We start from the raw sequence: 22761 nt of genomic DNA on the forward strand, positions 1-22761 counted from the left end.
ATCCTTAATTTAGTACCATTATTCAGCAACCTTTCTTGCCCAATTAAATATAAATTCATCCTCTTTTTCTATTCCACCATAAAATTTAAACCCAATTGTCGCTGCAATTCTACGTCTTCTTTTCCCTCAGCATTTTAACACTCCTCAGTTTTGTAATAATTCTTAAGATACATCTTAAATTTCTTCCAATCTTCTTCCACAGTCTCTTTCTCTTGGTCGCGGATTCTGCCAGTCATTTCTGCCAGTCCCATAAAGTCAACCACTTTCGCCTGCCATTCCTCCAACGTGGGTAGTTCTTGTGTCTTCCAATACTTTGCTAGAAGAGTCCTTGCTGCCGCAGTAGCATACAAAAAGAAATTCTTATCCTTCTTCGACACCAGCTGGCCGACCATACCCAAGAGAAATGCCTCTGGTTTCTTGTTAAAGGTGCACTTAAGCACTTTCTTAATTTCATTATAAATCATTTCCCAGAAGGCCTTAATCTTTGGGCAGGTCCACCAAAGGTGGAAGAAGGTGCCTTCCATCTCTTTACATTTCCAACATTTGTTATCGGGCAAATGATAAATCTTCGCAAGCTTGACTGGGGTCATGTACCACCTATAAATCATTTTCATAATGTTTTCTCGTAAGGCATTACATGCCGTAAACTTAATACCTGTGGTCCATAACTGCTCCCAGTCAGCAAACATAATGTCATGACCCACAGACAGCTTTCTGGGTCATGTGGCCAGCATGACTAAGCTGCTTCTGACGAAACCAGAGCAGCGCACAGAAACGCCATTTACCTTCCTGCCGCAGCAGTACCTATTTATCTACTTGCACTGGCGTGCGTTTGAACTGCTAGGTTGGCAGGAGCTGGGACAGAACAACAGGAGCTCACCCCGTTGCGGGGATTTGAACCTTCAACCTTTTGATTGGCAAGCCCAAGAGGCTCAGTGGTTTAGACCACAGCGCCACCTGCATCCCTTAATGGATGACGCATGAACAAGTATGACAACAAAGAAAGTTGATGCATGGCGGACCAGAGATGTGAATGAGATTGGTATAGTCTATTCTGATCCCTGGCCTGGTATTGTCAACTTTCCTTAAACCAAAGATGGGAGACAATGTCCACCGATTTATCCTGTGTGGGATTGTGTTAAAAAAAAAAAAGGAGTTTGGACATTTTTGTTAAATTTCAAATGCCAACTTTTTTTAAATTGCAATAAATTACTAAATCACAAAAAACCTAAAGCGAGGTTGTGGGTTCAAGTCCCATGTTGGGCAAAAAGAATTCTGCATTGCAGGAGGTTGGACTAGCTGACCCCTGTGGTCCCTTCCAGCTCTCAAATTCTATGGTTCATTCCCAACCAAAGAAGAATGGCAACTTAAACTGATGGAATATGCACAGCTTGCGGACCTAACATATAGAATAAGAGAACGAGAAGAACATAATGTTTAAAGAAGACTGGAAAACGTTTATTGAATATATGGGGGTAAACTGTGTACATTTGAAAATGTGGGCAGCATTAAGATAAATTCAACAGTGTAAATAAGTTTTGATGGATGTAATAATGGAATACTGAACGGTTTAGTTTATATAAAATATGCAGGGATTTATGCTATGCAAAACGAACCATGGAAAGAGAAGAAGGGAAGTCACTGATACTTTAAGGTTGTTTAAATGGATGTTCTAAAATGTAAAACAAATTTTTAATATAAATTATACAAAAATAAAATAAAATTCTATGGTTCAGAATGCTGACTGACCACTGGGAGGAATCACAGTGGAATGAAATAGCATACCCTCCAACATTTCTCTGATGAAAACAGAGATGTTCTAAGAAAAAGTGGGACTTTCTGGGATCAAATCAGAAATGGGGCCAGCTTCTGTAAATCCGGGACAGTCCCTGGAAAATAGGGACACTTGGAGGGTCTGGAACAGAGCATATCCACTCTGCCACATTTTGTACGAGTAGCGGTTGTAATAATCATGAATAATTGTGTAGGGTTCTTTCTGTTACCCATTTCCCCATGCTGGTTCTTCACATTTTAATTCGAACCCACTCTGCTTATTGCCAGCGCTAAGCCCTAGGGCAACCGAATCAATGATAAAGAAATTAAGTTTTACCGAGAATGTGCAGAGTATTTTTCCTGTCACTACAGAAGACCCATACGTTCTACCTCACTTGTTTGGGATTTCTGTCTACAGGTAAAAGGGCACGACTTCAAGGCAGGTCGTGGGACATGTGAACCCTCTCACCTCAACTGATCACTCATCTGATCTCTAGCTACTTGAACATGCCAATACCTAGCGGTTTGTGTGACTCATAAGGAGGGTTAAAAAGAGGTTGCCCAACTTCCCTTTATTAGCAGAAAATGAAGCGTCCAGCAGTTCACTTCATAATTCCTTTAAGAGTGTTGTTGGCAAGCTCATGAGAAGGAAACTTGCAGTTGACCTTGCTGAATCCAGAATTACTCTTGTCAACCAAGGAAGCCCTTTTAAAGAAGGAGGAGGAGGAGGAGAAGAAGAAGAAGAAGAAGAAGAAGAAACCTGAAGGCTTCAGGATTCAGGTAAGTCAAAAAGTATTTTCTGAAAGAAACCAAGAAATCCTGTTTTGATGTCTTCATGACATCCCAGAATCTCCCACCTCACTTCTATACCCAGAAGGAGCACAGGTAGCTGGGAGCGAAACTAAGATAGTCAGGTTCTTTGCACCTCTGAAAATGCTGAAGATAAATCATTGCGTGGACAGGCGGAGTCCCCAGATCCCGAGTGGTCCCCCCCGTCATGTGGAATAACGACTCTAGACAACGCGCTATGGGATTAAATTGGCCACAACTTTATTAAATTTCAAATGTGGGTAGACCTTGGCTCAGGCATTGGGCGTTCTCCCTCCCTAGTCCCCAGCCGGGGACCTAGGGAGCATCAGGGTTATCCAGTGTGTGTGTGGGGGATGGGCCGGCTCTGGAGAACATATGTTCAAGCAGAGATAGCCGCCCCTGTTACGCCGCCGCAGGGGAGAGCAATGACGACCTTTCGGCGTACGGCCAAAGCCTCCCTTCAAAAACCCCTTTAACGGGGAACCCTGGTATCGCCGCCGCAAAGAGGAAGATGGACTAAAGGATTCCGCCCAAGGCCTGATACCGCCAAAGTTGTGACGTTTTGCTACGGGAAAGGCAAAACCTGCCAATGCAGGGAAATTCCTTTCCGGCCCTTTAACAGCGACCTTATCGTAGCAGCGCCCGCATACCTGTGGAGACAGGTTAACCTGCAAAACCTATGAAGAAAAGATAACCTGCAAAAGAAGGCATTAACTGAGGGTGGGTAGGGTGGGAGAAGCTCTGGAGCCAAGTGAGGATTACCAATTAAGATCCACCCTCTATTGTGTGGGCAGGTAATCCCTCCCCCTACCTGGCCTGGTTTCCCTGGCAACGCTTCCCCCAGGTGGGATTGGACAGCTCACTGGGGTAGGCGGGGACCTCCAGGTATCCCACCTGAGGGAAGGCAAAGCCTATGCTGATGGGGCCACTCCAGATCCAGGGCTGCACGCGTCCCCGCAAAGGGCGCCCCCCGTTTTAAGTGGGGAGCGGTCATTACTAATTACAAAGTTATTGATGTGATATAATCCAGCAACTCAGGAAATCTTTAGCAAATATCTTGGTATTTCCCTCCCCCTTTCCTTTTGCTTCTCTGTGCATTGAATAAACGAAACTTTTAACAAGAACAATCCGATCCCCGTTCCCAGCTTACCTCACCACTCTCGGTTTGAAATAACTTTTTAAAACGTCAGTAATTGTGTATTTTCATTCTGGTCCCTCTCTCTTCTTTAACTTCCAACCTTATTCCCCCACGCCAAGTCACACATTTTCACTTTTAATGTGAAGCTGGCAGGCATGTCATTTTAGCCTGTCATTTTTAAAGCATTAAAAAAGCAAGTAAGAAAGAAAAAAACTCAAAAGGCAGCTGGATTGAACAAATTCATGGTGTCTCTTGGGGCCGAGACTCCTCTTTTCTCTCATTGACGGCGCTCGTGCATCTGCCAGGGTTACCTGACGGGCAGAAATTTAACAAGGAAAGCTACACCTGTTGAATTTCTCTGACTGATGGGACTGTTAAAGGCAAGTGAGCCCATCAGGCAGGGTGGGCAAGCTGACTACCTTCCTTTTGAATTTCATGTGCTTTCTTCCAAATCAGCCTTTATCTTACAGTGGTATCTTGGGTTAAGAACTTAATTCGTTCTGGAGGCCTGTTCTTAACCTGAAACTGTTCTTAACCTGAGGTACCACTTTAGCTAATGGGGCCTCCTGCTGCTGCTGCACCGCTGGCGCATGATTTCTGTTCTCACCCTGAGGTAAAGTTCTTAACCCGAGGTACTATATCTGGGTTAGCGGAGTCTGTAACCTGAAGCGTCTGTAACCCGAGGTACCACTGTATTAGTGTTTACATCAGCCTATAAACAGGACCAGCCCAGGCAGATTTTTGTAACCCTGTTGCCTGTACGCATTTTGCAGCACATGGACAGCTTGAAAGAAAAACCACACCTTTTCTTAATTGACAAATGCTTCTCTGCGCTGTCAGTGACCTGGTGGTCAGGGCTGGCCCCATATTTGGCTGCCTGAAGCAAAGGCCAAGATGGCGCATGCTCCTTTCCTTGTACTGAAGCCAACCTGACAGAAGGTGAAGTGTAATTCAACATTGGGGATGATGGGGCAGCATCCTTCACGTCACCTCAAGGCAGCAAGAAGAGCTCAGTGGGGCACAGAACAGGGTGTGAGGCACCCACTGCTTCCCTCTACCTAATATTAGGGCTGGATCTTTTAATTTTTTTCTGCTGACTCTCCTTTTAGGGATTTCCCTCTCTCTTCCACCTTCAACGTTTCCAGACACAGAATCTACTTTCGATCGCAATGAGGAATATAACCCCCTTTCATTTTTTTAATCTCCGTCTCCTCCTTCTCCTCCTCCCTCTCCTTCTCCCTTCTTTTTCTTCTCCTTCTCTTCATCCTCCTCCTCCTCCTTGTCCTTCATTCTTCTTCTTTTGGCTTCCATTCTGTGTTTCCTCCATCTCCTCTCACTGTCTAAAGTAATTTCTAACTGGGTTGTTAAGCCCCCCCTTTTCTTTCTGCTCCAGAGCTTTCCCCCTGAAAACCCACCCTTTAAAGCTCAATCGGAACAAATGTCAGTCCACAGAAAACCCAAAATGATGTTTGCTCCAATTCAGCTTCAAAGAGTAGGGGTTTTTTTTTTGCAAGGAAATCTTTCTTGGGGAGGGGCAACTGTTTGGACACAGTAAGTGCGGATAAGCCCTTAGTTATTTCACATTTGCTGATCTTCATACTCAGCTGTTAGCACTATGCTTTCTATTTTTTTCTGTTGTAGCTTGCTGTATTTACGGTTTAAATTTATTGCTGCTTTAATGTGTTCTGTAACCTGCCCTGGAGTTTGATAATGAAAGGCAGTTTATACATATTGTAAATAAATAAAGACCAGTTGAGCGATCACTTAATTACAAGCAGGACGGCAGCCTATAAAACAACAGCGACACTTCAGTACTTTGCCAGGCTTAGATTTCACCACTGGCAGCATGTGCAAGTGAGGTGATCACCACACGCTTAAGGAAGTGGTTTTCTTCAACTAAAACTCCTTCAAAGTTAACAGAAAAAAAAATACTGGGAGGAAAACCACTTTGCATTCAACCTGGGCCTCAGAATACAGCCTTTTTTAATGCTTCAAAATGGTTTGTGAATGCTGTTTGGGAGAGTGTTCTTTCACTCTTTTTCTGAAAGCCTAAGGCCTAACACACTGCCCAGTTCCACAGTCAACTTCAAATACTAGCTTGGGGCTGCAATTTGAGGAGCTCCCAAGAACCAGATGTGCCCTGAGAATTGAAAAGTTGCAGGTATTACAGCACCAGGGCCAGCCTAAAATATTTTGCTGCGTGAGGCAAAAAAACAAAATGGTGCCCCCCATGGCAGTTGACGCTTACTTCAACCGTGGGGATGGGACAGCAGTCATATTTACACTGTGCATTTGGTTTTCCTCAAAGAATCCTGGGAACTATAGTTCGCTAAGGGGACTGAGAATTGTAGCTCTGTGAGGGGTAAACTACAGTTCCCGGGATTCTTATGGGTGGGGAGCCATGGGTTTTAAATGTATGCTGCAGATATTACCCTCACAATTCTAACCCTCACAACTATCCTGTGAGGTAGGCTCAAGGGAGAGACAATGATTGGGTCACAGTCACCGACTTGCACCTTAGCCTCCCAGGTCGTAACACAACACTCGAACTATTTTACCATACTGGCTATCCTGTTTTTTTTTATAAAAATAAAATAATTCGGTTCCTTCCTTACAGGTTGTGAGCTGCCTTCCTGCCTTCCTGCTGTTGTGTCTCGGCGTCTTCCAATCTGTGGGGATAAAAAATGTTTAAGCGGCTGACCAAGCAGCTTATAAAAGAGCTGGGCTCAGATAGGAGGCTGATACCTGTGACTAGCCAGGTACTCACCGATAGCTTCCAGCCTCTCTCTCTGGTGACTAAAGAGCAATCCAGGTTTCCTTGGAATACGCGGAAGTATTCCCCAAGCCCTTTCAAGCTGGTGGATGTGCTCGAGAAAGGAGCAGAGGTAGAAATAGGTATGTTGTTTTTCGTATAATTTAGTAGGCATCTGTTAGGGTCTGTGGGGCCAGGAGCAATACAGTGGCTTACTAGAAACCATGTCCAGACCAGGGTGCATACCAAAGCTTAGAGGAGACGTTTTTTCCTGTTTAACAACTGTGATGGGAAACCCAGGAATGGGATCTAGAAGTGAAGCCAAATCAGAGCATCATAGAAGAAGAAGAAGAAGAAGAAGAAGAAGAAGAAGAAGAAGAAGAAGAAGAAGAATAGTAGTAGTAGTAGTAGTAGTAGTAGTAGTAGTTTGGATTTGATATCCCGCTTTATCACTACCCGAAGGAGTCTCAAAGCGGCTAACATTCTCCTTTCCCTTCCTCCCCCACAACAAACACTCTGTGAGGTGAGTGGGGCTGAGAGACTTCAGAGAAGTGTGACTGGCCCAAGGTCACCCAGCAGCTGCATGTGGAGGAGCGGGGAAGCAAACCCAGTTCACCAGATTACGAGTCTACCGCTCTTAACCACTACACAACACTGGCTCATAGAGCTGGAGAGGCTCTTGTCCCAGACAGGCAATGAAGATTTGCTATTTGCTTACACATGGCTTATGTAGGCTCTGTTTGGGGTTTAGGCTGGAAAGTTGTGTGTGCCTCATCTGAAGGTGTTCACACTTCTATGCACATACATTTGAAGTAGCCCTCCATGGACATTGGAATTTCATGGCTGGGCTTGTCAGAATTCAGGCTCGGTCAGAGGTATGTGCCTATCTCTCCAGGCACCGGCTGAATTCTTTCGACCTCCCTCCGGCGACTCCCGGTAGGAAAAACACACGAGGTCCGTTCCGGCGATTTTCCTCAGGCTGTGAGAAAAACACACCAACTGCTCCTCTTCCTCCCTGCTCTCCAGCATATCCCCAGGGAGGGGAATCAGACACAGACAGAAATGTAACTACATGTTTTTTTATTCCTGTCTTTACTTCAGTACAGAGAAAACATGTCCGCTCTCTTCAACAAAACAGAGAGAAACTCCAAACTCCACCCATGTACATCCTGTACAGGTCATATGACACACACACTGAGCTAACATCCGGTGCTCAGTACAGAATGGACTGCCCCTTTGTTTCCATGGCAACAGTCACATACATCCTGTCTGGCTTTGCAGCCACAAGCAGCTGACTGAGCTGCTGTAGCCTTTGCTTGCTGCAGCATTGCTGCTTTAGAATAACATACTCCCCCTAAAGTATCAATGCGTGCTGCGAGCAAAGCGTCATCCAGAGAAGAAAACAAACAGTTGTTATACTTATAACACTCCCCTGTTGTTTCAGTTCCACCCTTGGAACTACCCGCCACTGGTTTTACCAATGTACCTCTCTGGTTGTGTGACTTCCAAGGAATGAGTGCTTCTGCATTACCTTGGTTAGCAACTCTCTGTTGTGCCTTTGTCTCTGACTCAGACACAGCTTCAATTCGACCTTGGTCGTTTACAACAGCAACACATGCAATAGCTTGGTTGGCAAACTCTTTTGAATACCTCTTGGGTGGTACACCCTTCGTTGCTCTTTCAGACCTACGTAAGAGGTGCTGCTCTCCCTTGCTTTCTGGTTCAGCCTCTGAACTCTCTGAAGAACCAGTACTAAACTTAATCAGTGGTTCATCCTCCTCTTCTGAGGGTCTAGTCATTATGTGAGATTTCCTCTCAATGACTGTGACAACTGAGCTGTCTGAGCTATCGCTGTCATCATCAGTACTACTGAACTCAATAAGATCAAACTCATCATCATCATCAGAATCATCATCATCTCCTGTGGGAAATGTGTGAACAATCACTCGCTCCTGTTCAGGAGCACTCTCTAGGAATTTTGTGAGAATCACCTTACCAGATTCAGACAAAATTACTCTGTAGAGACCCTTTTCATAACCCACAAAAATGCCTCTGGCATTCTTTACTCCACCCGGAGCTTCTGTCCTCACATGAGACCCAAAAACTTTGAAATGGGCAACAGAAGGTTTTCTGTGGAACAGTTTCTCAAAAGGAGAACTTCCCAACTCTTTTGAAAACTTTCTCAACCACGTGTAACAATATGACATTAGCGACTCAGCCCAGTACTCATGTGGCAGATGTGAACTAAGCAATTGCGCATGCATTCCCTTTTGCAATTCTTTGTTCACCCTAACACAAACACATCTGTTCCAAGCTTCTTCGGAAGCTGCAATTTTGTGTCTTATCCCTTTCTTCTTCAGGAACCTCTGGAAATCCTGTAAGAGAAAAATTGGTTTCTCATCTGTGCAAAGACAATCTATGTCAGCATCATGCATATTTTTAACTTTGTCACAAAACTCTTTAAACCTTTCTATGGCTTCTTTCGGTCTCTCCAAAAGATAAATCCAGACAAAACCTGTAAAAGAATCAACACATATTAGGTAATACTTTGCATTGCCTCTAGATGGTGCTAAAGGACCAATCACATCAGCATACACCCGCTGAAATGCCCTGTCGACCCTCGAGGTGACCTGCTTGGCGTTCTTCTTGGCTACACCTGCAAAAGAAATCATGTTAGAATCACAAGAATTACATTCCATGTAATCACTTTGATCAAAAGTCAACAAATACAGTCCATCTTTCTCTTCGGCAGAAAGATACAACTCTCCATCTTTGTAGATCTCGCAGTGTTGATCATCATAGGACAGTTTTAGTCCCTTCTTGGCAATCTGCGAAACGCTGAGCAGATTGTACTTCAACTCTGGAACCAAATAAACATTGTTTATAGTCAAGTTCAGACTTTTAAGATACACAGTCCCAATTCCGGTGGCTTCCAGCTCTTGACCGTTGGCTTGTTGTACAACGAAGCTTTGCTTCTTAAACGACGAAAACAAATCCCTGCGATGGGTCATGTGAACCGTCGCTCCCGTGTCTAAAATGAAGGAATTCCCCACTTGTGGTGTGGCTTTTAGGGACATCAAAGCCTTTGCAGGCTTCGCCTGTGACTTGGCATGACTTCTGCCTGACGCCTCAGACTTCGTGGAGCTTCCCTTGGCTCCTTTGTTCTGACGTGGCTTCCTGCAGTACCGCTGAAGATGCCCAGTCTGTCCACAATTGTGGCATCGGACAATGTTCAAAGCTACAGCGTCTCCTCCAGTAGCTACAGCAGTGGGGGTGTCTGAACTCCGTTCTTCCCTCCCCCTGTCCTTGACTTCCAGGGCGGCAAGTCTGTCATGTTCGTTCAGAATCACGGCAAAGACCCTGTCCGACGTTAGATCTTGCGCTGGGAGAGACCCCAGCTGACTGGCAACCGTTTTGTAAGTCCGATTCAGGCTGTTGATCACCATGAAGCAAAACACTTCCTCCTGCAGACGGAAATTGCGTTCCACCATCTGCTGACGCAGAAATTTCATTTCCGTCAGGTGCGCTTGAACATCTCCATCAGGCGCAAGCCTCAGGTTAGTCAGCTTTTCAAAATACAGCAACGCTGAAGAACCTGCATCTCTCTGATGTGTCCTTCTCAGCGTGTCCCAAACATCTTTCGCGTGCTCTAAATCTTGTATATGAACAAGCTGAGAGTCTGACACGCACAGAATTATAGCAGTTCTGGCCTTCATATCCTGTGACTCCCAAACAGGCGTTGGTGCTGCAGGGATGGGGTTCTCAATCACCCTAAACAGTCTCTGATTCTGCAGCAAAGCCTTCATCTTAATAGACCAAGATGCATAATTGTCACTGGTCAAGAGGGGTGGAGAAGGCAGGCTTCCCTTCTTGACATCCATTTTGAGTCCTTGCATTGACTCTCAAACACAAGCCTCTAAAATCCAATAGCTGGCTTGTTTACACTCTGTGCACCTGGCAGCAATAACACTGGCTGCTTGGAAAGTCCCTTTCACAGTTCCTAGTCAAAACACAAGCTGTTTTTGCTTCTCCGAGCACAGCCTGACATCCAGCCCTTATCTTGAAACTGGCCTGCGTTGCTAAGCAACCACATTCCTTTCCTTGGACAGGAAAAACCACAGGAATGTTTGGAATGCAGACTCTTCTCTCTCGGAGCTGTTTTTCCCAAACGTTGCTCCCATGAAGCAGAGAATTAATCCATCTGCATACACACCCTTAAGCCCGAAAATCTCATACCTGGGCTCCGTAGCTTGGCTTTCAGCTTCTTCTGGTCAGCTTCTAGCTGCAGAGAATCAGCTTCCATCTCAGGCCTCCATGGAGAGGGATGAATACAGTCTCCTTGATGCAGACTCCCATGGATCGTAGCAACCGTCAACTGCTACCAATGTCAGAATTCAGGCTCGGTCAGAGGTATGTGCCTATCTCTCCAGGCACCGGCTGAATTCTTTCGACCTCCCTCCGGCGACTCCCGGTAGGAAAAACACACGAGGTCCGTTCCGGCGATTTTCCTCAGGCTGTGAGAAAAACACACCAACTGCTCCTCTTCCTCCCTGCTCTCCAGCATATCCCCAGGGAGGGGAATCAGACACAGACAGAAATGTAACTACATGTTTTTTTATTCCTGTCTTTACTTCAGTACAGAGAAAACATGTCCGCTCTCTTCAACAAAACAGAGAGAAACTCCAAACTCCACCCATGTACATCCTGTACAGGTCATATGACACACACACTGAGCTAACATCCGGTGCTCAGTACAGAATGGACTGCCCCTTTGTTTCCATGGCAACAGTCACATACATCCTGTCTGGCTTTGCAGCCACAAGCAGCTGACTGAGCTGCTGTAGCCTTTGCTTGCTGCAGCATTGCTGCTTTAGAATAACAGGGCTGGGGTGTCTGGAATGTGGCAAAAGGTGTTTGGATTTGCGGTTTAGCTCTTCAGCGGGCCGTGCTTCAAACTCACATACCCAATATGAACTACGGATCCTGGTTCTGGTTTGCATGGAAAGTGGTTTGTAGTAACAATAGTGAAGTGTAGGTGGGTTCCCACGAGGCAAGACACAAGTGATAGCAGCAAGGACCTTTACTGAATTAACAGAACTGGACAACAGGAACAAAGCAACTGCTTATATACATTTCTGAAGGCCCGGGCCACTCCCATTCCCAACGCGATTGGCTGTCTAAACTTCCAAGCTGCAAATCATAACTCAGAGTTTAAGGACCTATGGCAGAGGTCCAAAACCTGAAATGTTCTGGGATTGGATATCACGTATCGAATCAGAACACAGGGGCTCAGGATTCTTAGTCCAGGCTCAGGCAAACACAGACCACTGAATGCACAACGGATAGTTTGTCCAATTCAGACATAATGGCAAACCATAGGTATTTTGCATCAGGGAGCAGAAAGGATCTATGTTAACCTTGCCCCTGGCAGATCACTCCTCCCCATATCTATTCTGGTAAGCAACAAAGACACACTTGTTAGGAAGGTAGCACATCTAGCTGCTCCACCCTCCTGCCAAGCAACTTCTTGAGAGCCAGTGTGGTGTAGTGGTTAAGAGCGGTAGTCTCGTAATCTGGAGAACCGGGTTCGTGTCTCCGCGCCTCCACATGCAGCTGCTGGGTGACCTTGGGCCAGTCACACTTCTCTGAAGTCTCTCAGCCCCACTCACCTCACAGAGTGTTTGTTGTGGGGGAGGAAGGGAAAGGAGAATGTTAGCCGCTTTGAGACTCCTGAAGGGGAGTGAAAGGCAGGATATCAAATCCAAACTCCTCCTCTTCTTCTTCCAGTAAGGAAGGAAACAAAGTGCACTAGGAGGGGAGAGAATGGGAGGATGGATTGCATCAACCCAATGGGTTTGGTTGTAACATACAGATCCCTTTCAAGGAAGCAGAGGTAGGAGCCACAAAGTGGAACAGTTTAATGCCGTCGAGAGAACCTGCTGTTCTGGCTCTGTAATTAGAAGAAGGGTGATAGCATCTGCCTGTACATACGATTTGATTATTGTGAACCTCTTTGAGAGTCATCAGGAGTGGAATGTGGTGGTTAAAGAAATAAATCTGACCGAAGTGTTTTGAATGTGGGGTTTTGTTGTGCTTTCCCCAGAACTGAAACACTCCGCACCACTTCTGTTCTCTGCAAACATCTGCCACAAATCTGGAGCAAAACTGAACCTCAAGATACAGACTGCTGCAGTGGATATCGGCGGCTTGGGCTCGGCCTGCTTGTCTTCCTCTCTGGTAGCTATGAGGAAAACCTATGTGGACACCAGGGAGCTGTGGTGAGCATGGCTTTGCAGGGTGCTTGGGAAGGGGAGAAGTTGACCAGGCTTGTTGGCTGTTGCCTTTTTTTGGTTTATGCAAATAGAGAGCCTTCTCTTGCACCGCAGTCAACCCTACCATAAAGCAAAAGGAGACTGCAGCTGCTCCAGGAAGCTGACATTGGGTGTCACCAAGAGCTGCAGAGTAGGACAGAGAAATGGATCAGGCCCACATCCATCCACATCCATTCTCACATCCACACTGTGCATTTAAAGAACATCGCCCCTGCAAAGAACCTTGGGAACTGTAGTTCATGGAGCTACAGTTCCCAGTACCCTTAGCAAACTACAGTTCCCAAGTTTTATTTGGGGGGTTGCCATGTGCTTTAAATGTTCACCAAATAGGCAGTGGGTGTTGGGCACCATGTCTTCTAAACTGTCTTTCAGTGAAACTTTTCACACCATGACTGTGCCAGGCTCCCTCTGAACAGGAAGGATCAGAGAATAGGAATAGCCTGGCGGTCCTTATGAGGGCAGCTAGCTCTACGGAGCACCATTTCTCACTGCAACCTGGCATAGGTAAAGGTAAAGGGACCCCTGACCATTAGGTCCAGTCGCGACAGACTCTAGGGTTGCGGCACTCATCTCGCTTTATTGGCCGAGGGAGCCGGCGTACAGCTTCCGGGTCATGTGGCCAGCATGACTAAGCTGCTTCTGGCGAAACCAGAGCAGCACACGGAAACGCCCATTTACCTTCCCACTGGAGCAGTACCTATTTATCTGCTTGCACTGGCGTGCTTTTGAACTGCTAGGTTGGCAGGAGCTGGGACCGAGCAACGGGAGCTCACCCCGTCACGGGGATTCAAACCACCAACCTTCTGATCGGCAAGCCCTAGGCTCTGTAGTTTAACCCACAGCGCCACCTGCGTCCCTGCAACCTGGCATACCCAACGTTAAATGACAAAGCAAAGTGAAAGCAAACAAGATGAAAGTTTCCACGTGGAAGGGAACAAGCAAAAGCTGCAACAGCAGTTCAGTACAAATAGAATCCGTTTTTGCTAAGAGGGCTTAAGACTTAACTGCAGCCCCAACAGTTTCCACTAGAGGGCAGTCAAGGCTAGAAGAAAGAAAGCAGCCTTGAGTTAGGATACCTTGAGTTGGGACTTGAGTTATGCACTCCTTGCAGAGTCTGCTACAATCCTTGCCTTGTCTCTGGAATGCTCACTCTCCTCACTTTCCAGGAGGCTAGCCATTTATTCATTTCATAAAAATTATACATTGCTTGATTGTAAAACACACACACACACACACACACACACACACACACACACACACACCCAACCATCAAAACAGTATACAAAAAGGGGAAACAATAAAACCAAGGAAAAAAAATACAAACCTCCTTTAAAGCATGCAAAAATTAAAATACTAAAACAGATTAAAATGACCTCAACTTTCTGAGCATCCGTCTAGCAGTGGTGTAGCGGAGGTTGCTGGTGCCTGGGGTGGAACAAATATTGTGCAGTTGTGGACTGGGCAGCTGTGGGGGAGGCATGCGCATTAAGATGTTGCTTTTAGTCTTGAAGTGAAACTGCCAGGAAGGTCACATGGAAAGCGGGCGGGGAGACACACCATGTTGTCCTTTGCCTCAGCAAGCAAATTGTCTTGGGCAGGATCCGGGTGTGGGGTCTGGGAAAGTGCCACATCTCTGGGAACCTTTTGCTCTGTAGCCCTCCCCAGAGTGGCCCTCACGAGGGGCGCAGAAGCCCCCCTGTTCTTTCCTCACTTGGCAAGAACCCTGAATGCTTAGGAGCCATTGCAACATACCTCCCCGTTGCTTTCAGGAAAATGGTGCCATCCCTCAGCCTTCTCCAGCAACTCTACCCTAAGCTGCATTTCTACGTTGTGACGGAGGCTTTCGAGATAATGGAGCCGCTTCTGATTGAGGAGACTGTCCAAGCAGGAGGCAAGGGAACGGTGACAGCAGCGGAAATATTGACGATACAGGTTTGTGGCCTTTAGCTTTGTGGTTTCTCCCTCTTCTCTCTCTTTCTCTCTGACTTCCACAACCCACATTTCTGTGGTGGATCCCCATTTGTGGAATGCTCTCCCCTGGTGCCTTCATTACAGATTTTTAGGCGCCAGGCAGCAAAGTTTCTCTAGGTAGTTGCACCCATCCTGTCAAATGACCTCCTGTCAGATGCTTTTTCGTAGACATCTGAAGGCAGCCCTGTTTGGGGAAACTTTTAATGTTTGATGTGTTGTTTTGTCCATTTATTTTTAGTTGGAAGCTGCCCAGAGAGGCTGGGGTAACCCAGTCAGATGGGTGGGAAACAAACAAACAAACAAAATGTTGTTGTTACCAGGTAATTGGCTGATTAAACAATCAAACTATGGCCTTTTATAAGTGCTTGTGAGAGGGGGGTTATTGGTTTGTTGTGGTTGTTGCTATGTCTTTTGTGTTCTCATTTCGTATTTTTATTGCCCTTTGATCTTCAGATGAAGGGCAGTATACACATTGAAATAATAATAATAATAATAATAATAACCACAAGAAAAACAACTGTCTGCACACAGGGCCTGAGCACAACAGTGAAGAAGAATGCAATGCTGATCCCCCGGGGCACAGTGCTGGCCTATGCGGTTGAGAAGCTCCAAACCTACGACGAAGAACTGGGTGAGTGAAAAGAGTTGTCTGTACAGATTGAGACGGGTGTAGCTTCCACAAAGAATGTGAAAGCATCTTGAGCCAGGATGGGGAACCTACGGCCCTCCAGTTGTTGGATTCCAATTCCTTTCAGCCCCAGACAGCATGATGGGACTTATAGTCCAGCACCTGGAGGTTCCACAGTCTCTGCCCTCTTGATGATCTAGAGAGCAGCTCTCTCATTTTTAAATGGTCAGGACTATCAGCGCCCCTTCCACTAGTAGTATGAAGCTTCCAGCAGGTTGCCCATGAGTCAATTCACCCTGCAACAGAGTGAGAAAATGATTGTCAAGTGGGATGCCAAGAAGCAGATAAACAAGAAGAGTTCTTACCAAGTAGTTTATTCAGTATTCACAGAACGCGGTCTCTCTTAGATAATGGCGTTGCTCCAAGTAAAGTCCCACCCCCTCAGTCCCTCCTATTCTACATCACCCCTGTGCCTGCTGATCTGTGCTTTCTACCTCTGAGCTTTCTGTTCTACTACTCTCAAGGCATGCTAGGTCCTAGAAGGTTGTGTGTGTCCTAGAATGCTTTATAGAGACACTGAGTCTGTCAGCTGTCTCTCCCCTAGTGCTTCTTCTTCTTCCTGCTCCCCTCCCAATATTTCCCAGATTCTCCGCTCTGCAGCCTCTGAACTATGACCTTCTGCAAACCACTGTTCTAAATCTATACTGTCTCCCTCTTCTCCAGGAAGTGGAGGGGGAACGGGGGGCGGGGCAGACTTCACCATTCCTCCTCTTTGGACCAGTCCCTAACAGTGATGCTGTTAGTGTGCAGAACCACAGGAATTGGAGAGCTTGCTGGGTGGTGTGATAACAGCTGGTGTGTGAGGCATCTACCTGTGGTTAAACAGTTCAGCACCGCAGGTTGCCCCAGGGTCACTCTGAGACCATGGAAGACATGAAGAATTCAATTCTGTATCCTTTCCTGATCATTGCTTCATTTTCTTTCCAGTTTTGCTCTGCCAGCGGCTTCAAACAAAGTTGGTTTCCTCGCTCACGTATGATGGTATGTGTGAGACTGTTGTTACTTATAATTTACACATAATAATGCACTCAAAATGTATGGCGCTTTGCGGAATAATGCAAGTGAAGCAAAAAGAGACAGACAGAGAGGACTCTGTCTTGATAATGCTCCAGTATGAATGTCCAAAGTAGGCAGGACAAGAAGGAGGCGAGGGAACAGAGGAAAAGGTGTGCAAAGATTACTAGCGTTCTTACATTAGCACCGCACAGCACAGTTAAATTTCCCCCACCTGGTGGGTTTCACAGTGTTTTCCGCTCCAGCTCTTCACATCAGCATGGCTTCGTTAGTGTCAGATTCATTTCTGCTCATGCACACATGAAGCGGGGAGGGGTTTAACAGAGTGGGGATGTCTTTGCCCTGTGCCAAGTGTTCACACCTTGGCTAGAGGTGAATTAGGAACGGCTTACGGACTCTAGTTGGTGTGAAGCTGGTTTGAGAAACAGGGACTCAACCCGTAGTGTTCTATTAAAAATGTCCAGGGTGCATATGCGTTTTGGATGATGTGTGAACCCAGCACTTGGAAATGCAGTGGGTGCACAGTGAACACAGCTTTAGCTAACATGAATTCCAAGTGGGTATTTTTAAGCCAATATTTTTTAATTTCTCTCTCCTTCTCCCTTTAGCATTCCAGGATGAGCTGGGCTCCTCACTAACAGGCAAGTGGCCTTCTGTTGCTTTCTGATTTCGCGCCTGGATTCTGCCCGTCCCAATCCTGCAGATCTTTCCCACCAGAGACCAGCAAATTCCTTCCATAGCTCCGTGGCAGAACATCTGTTTTCCATGCGGGAGGTTCCAGGTTCAGTCCCCAGCATCTCCTGGTAGGAACGGGAAATAAGTGATCTACTGCCAGTCAGTAGTAGGCAGTAGGTCTGGCTCAGTATCATAAAAATTGTAGAATCACAGAATTGTAGGGTTGGAAGGGACCCCAGGGGTCATCTAGTCTAGCCCCCTGCAATGCAGGGATCTCAACTAGGTCATACATGATAAGTGGCCATCCAACCTCTGTTTAAAATCCTCCACGGAAGGAGAGTCCACCACCGCTCGCGGGAGGATGCTCCACTGTCAAAAAGCTCTTAATATCAGAAAGTTCTTCCTTATGTTTAATCGGAATCTCCTTCCCCGTAACTTGAAGCCACTGGTTCAGGTCCTAACCTCCAGAGCAGGAGAAAACAAGCTTTGCTCCGTCCTCCAAGTGACAGCTCCTTAGATATTTGGAGGTGTCTATTGCATCTCCTCTCAGTCTCCTCTTCTCTGTGCTAAACATACCCACCTCCCTCAACCACTGGTCCTAAGGCTTGGTTGCCAGATCTTTGATCATCTTAAAAGGTAAAGGTAAAAGGGACCCCTGACCATTAAGTCCAGTTGTGGCCGACTCTGGTGTTGCGGCGCTCATCTCACTTTATTGGCCGAGGGAGCCAGTGCACAGCTTCCGGGTCATGTGGCCAGCATGACTAAGCCGCTTCTGGTGAACCAGAGCAGCGCACGGAAATGCCGTTTACCTTCCCGCCGGAGCGGTACCTATTTATCTACTAGTACTTTGACATGCTTTCAAACTGCTAGGTTGGCAGGAGCAGGGACCGAGCAACAGGAGCTCACCCCATCGCGGGGATTCGAACCGCCGACCTTCTGATTGGCAAGCCCTAGGCTCTGTGGTTTAACCCGCAGTGCCACCCACGTCCCGCGTTGATCATCTTGGTCACCCTGAAATGCACAGGTTCCAGCGTGTCAATATCCTTCTTTAATTGTGGTGCTCAGAACTAGACACAGTTCTCCAGGTGTGGTCTATGTTCCTCTTGCTACTCTCAAAGCTGAACCCAGCTGAAATTAGCTCCTGCCGCCTCTGAAACTCAGCGCCATACTATTCATTTAAGCTATTTATGTATCGCTGGAATATCTAAGCAATGTGCCCCAACAAGCACTTTTAACAGAGAGGCTGGTTATTTACCCAAGAGCCTATTGCCCATCCTAAACCAGCCTCAGTCCTCAAAGGCAAAGCCACCTTCTCGTTTAGATCAGGGGTGGCAAACCTGTTGAACCTGTGTGTTATCAGAAGCGCCGTAGTGCAAATCATGCTAACCGTCTTGACTGCAAACTTTAGCTGTCCAGCAAGTGAAAGACGCTGTCAAAGAGGCATATGAGCCACTGGCACTCTTGAGCCAGCCTTTGAAGAAGCAGCTTCTGGAATCCTTTGAAGTTTTCCTGCAGGACGGAGAAGTCGCTCCCACTGTCCAGTCGATGGTTGGTCACTTTTCTCAGCTGCTCGACAGCTCATATACCGTGCTATTCTGCTGCATGTAGGTGTAGACCAGGGTTTCCCAAGCTTGGGTCTCCAGCTGTTTGTGGACTACAGTTCCTATCGTCCCTGACCGCTGGTCCTGCTAGCTAGGGATGATGGGAGATGTAGTCCACAAACGGCTGGAGACTCAAGCTTGGGAAACCCTAGTATGAACATAGACTAAATCTGTAAATGCCAGGGATGGAGAACCTGTGACCCACCAGATGGGGGCTGGGGGGGGGCCTGTAGACAAAACGGGAACTGCCGCTTTGCCCTGCTGCCACCACTGACCTGCTCATGGCCTAGAAGCAGTATCATCTGCGCAGATTTGGGGGAAGGGTTTGCAAATTTCGGGTAAGATTTTGCCCCAGATGGATGCAATCTTGCCCAAAATCGGTGCTGCTGGTGGCAGTGCTTCTCCACCACTGGTGGTGGCAGGCAGGTGGGACACTCATTAGCATGCCACCAGGGGGCATCTGCCACCTGAAGCAGCAGCCTCACTCACCCTGCTTACTGGCTGGGCCGGCTCTGCCTCTAGATGTTGTTGGACTACAACTCCTATCATTCCTAACTATTGGCCATGCTAGCTGGGGCAGATGGGAGCTGGAGTCAAGCAACACCTGCAGGGCCACAGGTTCTTCTTCACAGCGGGTATGTACCCTTCCCATGTCCATTTCAGTTTCAGCGCTTGTTCCGAAAAGCTGCTACCAAAGTATCTTCTTTCTTGAGCTTCCAGCCTGTCTGTTCCAAGATCCTGGCTTTACCCAAACTTATCCACTCAGTCTCTGCACCTAACCACGTTGCTTATCTTTCCAGAAGTCCTTAATTGGAACTTAGCAGCAAATATGCATCTCAGCTCTGGGGGGGGGAAAGAAAAGAAAGGCATTGGGAGCTAAGGGCTCTGCTATATGTGGCAGCTATCCATTTTCACCCTTGTTGACTGACCAATTGCTATAATTTCCCATCAGCTGGAGCTTTCAATGGCAGGAAACAGTGTCGACCACTCCATGCTTGAGTCACTGAATGAGGAACACCGACCTTCTGTGGAAAAGCTGCTTTCCTATTTAGGGATTTCTCAAGACACAGAGTGTGTGAAAAACCAAGATCTCTGGGGACCAATCAACTTCCTTTGTTCTTCTCTAGATGGTATGGAAAACACTTATCGGTTGGGTGTGTCTGCTTGGCTTCCCCAAAGCCAGAGGGGTTGGTGGATAGTTTTTGCACCTTCCTTGCAAGCCTCTAAGCCAGGCATAGGCAAACTCGGTCCTCCCGATGTTTTGGGACTACAGCTCCCATGACCCCTAGCTAACAGGACCAATGGTCAGAGATGATGGGAACTGTAGTCCCAAAACATTGGGAGGGCCGAGTTTGCCTATGCCTGCTCTAAGCCATCCATCCAGACCTGTCTGTTCTGGATAACTTTGCGCATGTGTGTGTAAAAGATGCTACCATCCACATGTGACAGTATTGCTCCATTCATCACGTCTTGGGATTTGTGTTCACAGACTTGGACTATGAGATGCTACCACTGCTGAATACCATCCTGGAGAAGAAGAAAATGGCCCAGCAGCTGGAGATGGTGAGGACCTTCCGACTTAACTCCTTCCATGCAGTTTTTTATTATTATTATTTTAAAGAAAAGATCAATACCAAACATTCATGCCTAGAGCATGCACCACTCTTGCCAGAGTGGTGCATGCTCTAGTTATCTCCTGCTTGGACTACTGCAATGCGCTCTACATGGGGCTACCTTTGAAGGTGACCCAGAAACTGCAATTAATCCAGAATGCGGCAGCTAGACTGGTGACTGGGAGTGGCCGCCGGGACCACATAACACCGGAATAGGTTGGTCTTGTGCCCTACTTCAAAGAGATTATTCAGTATGTTTCTGAGCACAATTCAAAGTGTTGGTGCTGACCTTTAAAGCCCTAAACGGCCTCAGTCCTGTATACCTGAAGGAGCATCTCCACCCCCATCGTTCAGCCCGGACACAGATCCAGCACCGAGGGCCTTCTGGCGGTTCCCTCATTGCGAGAAGTGAGGTTACAGGGAACCAGACAGAGGGCCTTCTCGGTAGTGGCGCCCGCCCTGTGGAACGCCCTCCCTTTAGATGTGAAGGAAATAAGCAGCTATCTTCTCTTTAAAAGACATCTGAAGGCAGCCCTGTTCAGGGAAGTTTTTAATATTTAATGCTGTATTGTTTTTAACACTTGATTGGAAGCTGCCCAGAATGACTGGGGAAACTCAGCCCAATGGGCGGGGTATAAATAATAAATGATGATGATGATGTTGATGATGATGATGATGATGCCTGGGAGGTATTCATTTGCTCTTCCCTCACTCTTTACATCAGGACAATTTCCCCTTAAGAGTTTTAACATTTTGTTATGGCCACTGGCTGTCTCTTTCTTGGTCATCCACTCTGCCCAAGATGGTTGATCTTTCCTCATTGGGGAAGGAACAGTTAGGAAGAATGTAAAAGATCTTTCTGGAGTATTTTGAATCAGAGTTTGGGGGAGGTGACTTCTCCCTAGTTACGGTGAGGTGAACATGTGTGCATGTGTGAAGAAACAAGAAAGCAGGCTGGGAACAGACTAAAGAGAAGTTTATCAGTGGCTACTAGTCCCTATGGTTGTATATTACCTCATATATTACAGGTACCCCTGCGGCAGGAAGGTAAATGGTGTTTCCGTGTGCTCTGGCTTCTGTCACGGTGTTCCGTTGTGCCAGAAGCAATTTAGTCCTGCTGGCCACATGACCCGGAAAGCTGTCTGTGGACAAACGCCGGCTCCCTCAGCCTGAAAGCGAGATGAGTGCCGCAACCTCATAGTCGCCTTTGACTGGACTTAACTGTCCAGGGGTGCTTTACCTTTTACCTTTATATTACCTCAGTAGCTGAGGCAGTATGTCAGTTACTAAGAATCCAAAATGGGAGTGTGTTTTTGTGCTCAAATTCTGCTTTGGGGCTTTCCACAGGCATCTGGTTGGCCACTGTGAAAACAGGGTGCTGGACTAGACAGGATTTTTGTCCAGCAGGGCTTTTCTGACGTCTTCTTCAGTTACTGCCCTCTCCCGCAATTCATCCCAGGAATTGTACTCCTCTGTCTCTGTGAGCGCTCAGTTTACATGCACTTGCGTGCCCAAGGAAGGCACTGCTCATATGCCAGAGGAAGGGGCAGGTGTAAATTGGCCCTTTCGTTCATTTTGTCCCATTCTCTCTCTCTCTCTCTCTCTCTCTCTCTCTCTCTCTCTCTCTCTCTCTCTCTTTACATCAAAAGATGGATGGCATTTTGGAGTGGATTCTTTTTGGCGACGAAGGCAGCGATTTCGAGATTCCACACCATTCCTTGAAGAACGAAGAAATTCACCTGGCCATTGAGATGCTGCAAACTTGTGGGCTGGATTTGGAAGCTGGGAAAGACTCCACCATCTGTTTGTGGAGCAACGAAGCCCGTTCAGAACTGGCTGCTCTGTACTCCAGCTTGTATGCCCTGCAGATCCTAAGTGGGTGAAGCAGGAAGTAAAACAGATCCTAAGAAGGCAAATCTTTCCCCCTGTTGCAAGGGGGGGGGGGTCAGCTGGGCTGAGGACTTAAGGTGTAAAGCCCTGTACAGCACTCAGTGCTTCCACCCTCCAGTTCTGAATTGGCTGGTGCTTCCTGCTTCTCCGCTTGTGGAGTGGAGCGATTGGAAGACCACAAGAAGTAGCAAATGGTTTGCATTGGGTGATAGATAGAAGGCTGCTTGGGAGTGGTTTGCCATCCCAGTTACCATCCTAGCCTGTATGGTTTTCCATCTTCTTATGCGTCTTTGTGAAATCCAGCCACATGGCCCAGATGCCAGACCAAGATTGCACATGAGGTCTTCATATCATCAAATGCATGATTCTTGCAGGAACCTTGGAAATATTTGTTGACAAGGTTCTTCCGCTTGGCAACCCAGTCATGTGGGCGGCATATAAATAACATCGTCATCATCGTCATCACATCATCATCACCATCATTATTAGGAGGGGTATTTGGAA

General features: G+C 46.9%; 1 protein-coding gene across 2 annotated transcripts; it reads left to right on the plus strand.

Moving 5' to 3' along the window:
- The first annotated feature begins 2523 nt into the window (after window positions 1-2523).
- LOC307200307 (gasdermin-A3-like) lies at window positions 2524-22751 on the plus strand. Of its 2 annotated transcripts, XM_079948822.1 has the most exons (11): window positions 2524-2553; window positions 6339-6616; window positions 12577-12751; window positions 14575-14737; window positions 15308-15407; window positions 16392-16445; window positions 17087-17119; window positions 18562-18701; window positions 19707-19884; window positions 20244-20317; window positions 22017-22751. In XM_079948822.1, exons 2-11 carry the CDS (start codon window positions 6406-6408, stop codon window positions 22248-22250), a joined length of 1362 nt encoding a protein of 453 aa, XP_079804948.1. In that variant the 5' UTR covers window positions 2524-2553; window positions 6339-6405; the 3' UTR covers window positions 22251-22751. The 2 variants fall into 2 exon arrangements, with proteins under 2 accessions (XP_079804948.1, XP_079804949.1); XM_079948823.1 differs by lacking the exon at window positions 2524-2553 and having other exon boundaries at window positions 6155-6616.
- Window positions 22752-22761: the final 10 nt, after the last annotated feature.

Source organism: Podarcis cretensis (genome assembly GCF_951804945.1).
Source record: "Podarcis cretensis genome assembly, chromosome: 13".
Lineage (NCBI taxonomy): Eukaryota > Metazoa > Chordata > Lepidosauria > Squamata > Lacertidae > Podarcis > Podarcis cretensis.

Coding starts and splice junctions, on each gene's coding strand:
- LOC307200307 (XM_079948822.1), top strand. CDS start 6,406: ATGTTTAAGCGGCTGACCAAGCAGCTTATAAAAGAGCTGGGCTCAGAT. Junction 16,446..17,086: donor TTCCTCGCTCACGTATGATG/GTATGTGTGAGA, acceptor TTCTCCCTTTAG/CATTCCAGGATGAGCTGGGC. Junction 20,318..22,016: donor TGGCCCAGCAGCTGGAGATG/GTGAGGACCTTC, acceptor TTACATCAAAAG/ATGGATGGCATTTTGGAGTG.